We start from the raw sequence: 6,850 nt of genomic DNA on the forward strand, positions 1-6,850 counted from the left end.
TTAACCTAAAAAATAATAGTTTAATTATTTTATTAATTTTTTTATTTTTATTAATTTTTTAATTAGATCTCTAAAATTTTTTTAGTTAATTTTTTTACACTATTTTTAATTTATAATTAAATATTTTCATGTTAAAAACGTATGTTTAATGAATTTTGATCGGATTTGGTTGGCCATCGAATTGATGATCTTTACACCGCACCATAACCCTTATTAGCTTATTTTGTTGTTGAAATCCAAATTATCATAATTGTAAACAAAAAAGCATATAGCTTTACATGGTGATTTATATAATTGTTCAAGAACATTCCCTCCATTAGCAATCTAATCATGATCACGATTATATGCTAAGAATCCACAAGCATAAATAATACAACCTAACAACAGTGCTAGATTTTTCATGGCAACAAAAAGCACAGGATCCATAAAAATGGCTCAATTATTTTGTCACTTGCATGAATTGGATCAGTTAATTAAGATTGCCTTCTAGGAAATCTGTAATTAGATATCGGATGATGTAATTGGGAGTTGTTTTTGTTGCAACTCTGTTTGCTTAGTTGTTGTTGTGGTCGGCGTCATAGTAGGGTCAGAACTGTCTTTTCCTTTACCCCACACCACAGAGTAAAGACCCACTGCTATAATAATTGCTCCTATGATACTGCCATTCAAAAGTACATAAACAAATTAATAAACATAAAAGTAAATTCTACTAATTTTTTAAAACACATCAATTTATTTCGAGGCAAATTATTTTGTGAGTACATATTATGGTATAAGTTATTAAACTTATATTTATTCAAGAATTTGCTTTGATGATATCAATTCCCTGTATATGAAAAAGGATCTTGTAAACGTGAATTTTAAATATATATTTTAAGAGTATCATAATTAGTATCTTAATTTTTAACTATATTTCAAAAAGGATCGTGTTTTATATTAATATGTTAATTATGATTTAAGAAAGTGTATAATAGAATTGATTTTTTGGTGATCTTAAGAATATGGGCCTTAATTGGGCTAGGCTTGGAGTCCAATAAGAAAGAAATGTACCTGCCCAGGTGAAGAGTCTCAGAGAGAAGAAAATAGCCCAAGACGGAAACAATGATCATGCAAAGGGGATTAAATGCCGTTAAAAACACTGGGCCTTTGCTTTGTAACACCAACCCTTGCGCGTAATACGCAATCGCTGAGCTAACTATACCCTGCAATAATGTTCAAATATTATTGATTAGTAACATTTCAATTATTATTTATTAGAGTTTAATTTCGATACACTAATAATGTAAAATATTTTATACAGTCGTGCAATCACATCTATTTTTTTCATGATTATTTACATAATTAATGTTAAAGGTAGTTATTTTCACTAATATGACATAACGTAATTAGATACACATGTAAAATTATTTTTTAAAATTAAATTATATTTATTATTGATCTAATAAATTTCACTCAATGACAAAGAATTGGATATATACACTATTGTATATGTTCTTCATGTAACAACAAGTAATGTCAAGTTCCATAACCACTCAGACCAAAAAGAAAAACAAATCATAAGTCCATTTCTGTTTAGAAAAAATGCTTAATTTACATCACTTAACTCAGTTGCTCCTCACATGGTATTTATATAAAAATTTAGAAGGAAAATAATGCAAATTCTGTTCGAGATATTATCAAAGACAAAGAGAAGCTTCTATCACTTAACAAAATAAAAAAACTTATATATATATCAAAATTTTTCAAATTAAATTAAGTCTATTCAATCTCAATTTAAATAAAGTAAAAATTCACATGAAGTTAATTGTATTCATATAAAATTAATATCTGAAAATGATTAGATGACAATTTAATGGTTGAATCATCATATAAAAATAACTATATATAAATCTTTATCTTCAAATAATAATGGTAAGTAGTGATGACGAACCGAGTAAAGAGGACCATAAAGCCTAAAGTCCCAACCAACGATCCAAGGGCGAGCGCCGGAGTGATGCTCAGCCACCGCAGCCACGACAGAAGCTTGCGAAGCACCCGCCAAGCATATCAAGGACGACAATGACATCTCGGCCGGGTAACTTTTCAACGTTACAGACTGTAGATTGATAATAATTTGTTAGACCTTGTTACAATATTATATAAAATATAAATTAGAGCAATAATTGGAAAACTTGCCTGTAACACGTAGAAGGATGACCAAGCGACACAACCGAGAAAAAGAAAGAGAGTTCCAGAGACCCAATGAGAGAGGCTGTGAGTGGAGTGAGTTGAATCATGGTGGTGATGATTATCATCATGGATTGCGTGTGAAGAACCAAAAAGGTTCATAATAGGGCCTTTGTAGAGTATCATCACCAATGCGCCACAAAACGTTACCAATGTCCCAATCACCTTTGCTAGGCTTCGCACCTCTTTCACGTTTACGCGCTCTATTCTGCATTAGAATTGAGATTCAGTATGTCTAAGTGTGTGTTTGGATTACCGTTTTCAAATAAAAATTTGTATAAAATTGATTTTGTAAAATTGATGTTGATTAAAATGAGTTAGTATTAACGTGGTTTATGTTTGGTAATTTTTATTCAAAATAGATTATAGTAAACTAAATATTGTTTGAATTACATTATTTAAAATTATTTTTAGATGAAAAATTATAGAAAATGACATGAATTTAAATAATTATTTTATGTTATTTTATAACTTTATTTTAAATATTTAAATAAATTTTAATATTCTTTTTTAGTATTCTCAATATTCTTTAGTATTCTAATAAGATTAATAAAATCATAATACAAAGTAAAAAAATATTTCATATAAAAAAAATAACCATAACAGTGAAAAAATTCATATAAACAAAAAAATAGAAGTTTTATAAAAAATAATAATATGTATAAGAGAGTATTAGAAAAAATATTATAAAAAAATAAATATATGTACAATGAATGACATAATTAGTACATAGAATATAAATTTTAATTCAACTTAAAAAACTAAACGAAAAAGTTAGAATTTATAATTTTTTGTAAATTTAGTTTGAAGATAGAAATCACTTATGCGTTTAAAGGATAAAAATATTGCCAAACACAAAGATAAAGTGTTCAAGAAACTTAAATGCGCTTCTCTCTTCTCCGACGCAAATCTTTAATTATAAATTTTTAAAGATTCTGTCCAATAATAAAAATTCTTGTTCTATATTATTTATTTTGTAAGTTTGAAGTTAATCCCTATTTTATTAATATTTTTAAATTTTAAATTAAAAATAATATAGTAATTCTATAATATTAATATGAAAGTCAATTATTTAATTTTTTTGATAGTTTTTTCTGGTTTTATATTAAATTATTAGTTATTATTAACACATGCATGTAAGTGGTACGCATGTAGAGAATATCCACAAGTGGTATTAAAAATAAATAGATGAAACTAATAATCATCTATCCTAGTGAGATTATTTATCCAAAAATTTAAATTATTAAGTAATATATATATATATATATATATATATATATATATATATATATATATATATTTTACGAATTTTAGATATCTTAGATTGGAATAAATAGTTAGTAAATATTATCCAGTTGGTTATAGGTAGGTATAAGATAAAGTAAAGAAGCAATTACCTGAAAATGACTGCTAGGACAAAGGTAACGGATGGGACAGCATTCATAATGGCAGATGCAAATGAAGCTGAAGTATATTGCATCCCTAAGAAAGTGAATCCTTGGTCTATCACTGGCCTAATTGTAACATCAAAATAAACCAACTTAATTAGTTTTTCATCTATTAGATTGCCATTGTTTATAAAGAACCAATAGTAAGATATAGATGTATAAACACAAAATTGTATTTAATATATGAAATATAGATAAAAATATTATATTTTAGAAAATTAAATTAGTGTAAAGATATAAAGATACTAAAAGAAAATATAATTTATTTTTTATTAATTATTATTATAAAATTTTTATAATTATATTTTTTATTATTTTATTTTTTATTCTAAATTTTGTGTGAAAAAACATAAAAATAAATTAAACCTTTTATTATTTATTCTATTTTATATATATTTCACTACCAAACAAAATATAAAAATATTAATTTTTGTTTCTTTTTTTATGTCATATTTTTAATATTTTTTTATCTTGTTCTCAAAATTAAACGCCGCCTTATAGTCGATTTTTGAGATATTCATCTTTAAGTTAACTGAAGAAAGAAAAAGGCAAAGTTAAATTTTATTTTGTACTCTATTAATGAGTAATTCTTGACCTAAAATTTATTAAGATGGTAACTATTTGTTTTTTTTTTTAATTAGAAACTTTAAATTTGAATTATAAGAATGAAAAAATAAAAAAAAACAATCTTAAGACTTTTATGTCGCCGTAATGTTAGGTAGACAAAAAAATAGTCAGAATTTATTTTATTTAGCATTAATTAATTATTGTAACAATTAATGAATGCTAAATAAGGCAAGTTATGACTGTTTTTGGCTTATTTTCTTTGGTTACCAAACATTTTCAAAAAAAAAATCCTAAGACTTTTACTTTTTCTTACAAGGCTTTAGTCAAATCATATTTAATTAATTAAATTCTTAGTAAAAAAAACCCAAAATTAAATGATTTAAATCTTAAACTAAAAAAAGTTGGGATTCTAGTAATGTAACCTCTGGTGAATCAATACCTCACTCACATTATATCGGGTAGAAATTCTTTCAAAAGTTCACTAACTATTTATGTTTTCTTTTATTCTGATCAAATACAAATAATCTTCACATCAGCATGCATACATCATCTAATTATTTCAATTATTAATTATTATTAATCAGTAATATGCATGTTATTTAATTTACTATCAATTAGGTATAGAAAAAGATTAATTAAGATCATTACTCCAGAAGCCCGAGAACCAATATTCGTATAAAGACAGAGAGTGTCATCTTTGGCCTAACCTTCCTGCAAAAATCGAAGCATAACATTTTACTTAGCTTTATAAACTCAAATTAATAAAAGTAACATGCACTATATATATAGTATGTTACAATAAATTATTTTTGCTTTCAATATTGTCTCTGATAAAACAAAAACACATAAATAGAAATTCAAATAACAATAAAACCTTATTTTACTGAAAAAGTTTGGCTATATAAATCAAATAAAATTATTATATAATATTCTATCATATATTATATTTACAGTGAAATTATTTAAAAAAATTGTTTGACCAGCTCATACGCAAAAAATTATTTTAAGTCAAATAATGAAAATATATATAAAAAATTATATTTTTGCTTTGAATATTGTCTTTATAAAACAAAAACTCAAAAATAGAAATTCAAATAACAATAAAACCTTATATGATATTCTATTATGTATTATATTTACAGTAAAATTATTTAAAAAAAAAATATTTGACTAGCTCATACGTAGAAAATTATTTGAAGTCAAATAATGAAAATATATACAAAAAGTATATATTTTTGTATTTTGAAAATAAGAAAATACTTCTATATTTAATTTATTTTGTTTTGATAAAATGAAAATTTGGTGTGGTTGATTTCGCGTGAATTTGATTTTTTGAGAGTTGTTAGATAAAAATTTAGTCAAATCAGTTAAATTATCTAATGACTCTCAGTTATCAGTTTTATGTGAAATTAACTGCACCTGAATTTTCATCTTTTGGTAATTATACTCTAGAGAAGGCAATATGAGTATAGAGAAGGTAAGTAGTTATATTAGGACCTTTCAAAAAAGAATGCAAAGGGAGCGAGGGAAATAGCAGCAATGAGATTGCGATAAACAACAAAGACATAACGACTCATTCCATGGTTGAGACTGGCCATGGAGAATATGTAGGTTCCTGCCAATCCAAATTGAAGCCCCACAGTTAGCAAATAAGGCTTTGCCTTGCTCATCACTAATCTTTCTCCCATTTTTTTTTCTTGTAAAAGAGAGAGAGATTGATGAATAATGATGATGTTTTAATATAGCTAGCTAGGTTCTATATATCTCAAGTGTGTGAGGTGGCCTTCCTTATATAGTAACAGCGTCTATGATGGTAATGAGTAGTATATAGTCATGATTAAGACCATATAAAATGCACTACTACTAGGCACCCATACATCAATAATAATAATAAGAGGATAAGGCATGTTGGGTGTTGGATATACTAATGTCAGCAACGATGAAAAGACAGATAGAATTTATTATTTTATTTTTTAGATTTAGTAATCTAATAATATATATATTTTTAACTCATGTTTTTAAATATTAATAACTAGCTACTAATTAAAAATAATAAATTTTGTTATTTTTTTAGTATTTTTCTGTCACTATTATTTTAAAGTTATATATGCTTCTGTCATTCTCAAGTCAAACTTTTATATATATTATTTTTTATTAGATATTAATAGTTGAAAAAATTTGTATATTTTTTTTAGCTTAAATCTTTAGAATATGTATTGTTATGGCAATATATATACTAACTAAATGTATGTGTATGTTTTTTTAATTTTAAAATAGCTAATAATGCAATTGAATGACTTTTAGAGTTAGATATATAAAAAGAAATAAAATAAATAAATTTCTCTTAAATAATATATGAGTTTGAAAATTAACAGAAAAGAAAAGAAAAAAGCTTTGATGGTAGTTGTCTTATGGTACATAATAAAAGAAAGTAGATTGGACTTTGGAGTATATTTTTACAATTTAAAATATAATTAATAGTAAAATCCTAATTTAAAGTATATTTGTTCTGATCTGTAATAAATATAGATTATTAATTATTTGGTGGAGATACCCCTTCTAGAGACAATCTGCTTTAATTTGTTTGATTCCCTATTCCTTGATTTTCT

The 6,850-nt window shown here is 24.9% G+C and overlaps 1 protein-coding gene across 1 annotated transcript; it reads right to left on the reverse strand.

The window, feature by feature from the left end:
* Nucleotides 1-221: 221 nt before the first annotated feature.
* LOC112706077 (WAT1-related protein At4g08290) lies at nucleotides 222-6,095 on the reverse strand. Its single transcript, XM_025757172.2, has 7 exons — nucleotides 5,739-6,095; nucleotides 4,890-4,952; nucleotides 3,624-3,740; nucleotides 2,176-2,434; nucleotides 1,931-2,095; nucleotides 1,051-1,202; nucleotides 222-658 (listed from the first exon to the last, which is right to left on the reverse strand). Exons 1-7 carry the CDS (start codon nucleotides 5,927-5,929, stop codon nucleotides 502-504), a joined length of 1,104 nt encoding a protein of 367 aa, XP_025612957.1. The 5' UTR covers nucleotides 5,930-6,095; the 3' UTR covers nucleotides 222-501.
* Between the last annotated feature and the right edge of the window lie 755 nt (nucleotides 6,096-6,850).

This window comes from Arachis hypogaea, chromosome 8, assembly GCF_003086295.3.
Source record: "Arachis hypogaea cultivar Tifrunner chromosome 8, arahy.Tifrunner.gnm2.J5K5, whole genome shotgun sequence".
Classification (NCBI taxonomy): Eukaryota; Viridiplantae; Streptophyta; class Magnoliopsida; order Fabales; family Fabaceae; genus Arachis; species Arachis hypogaea.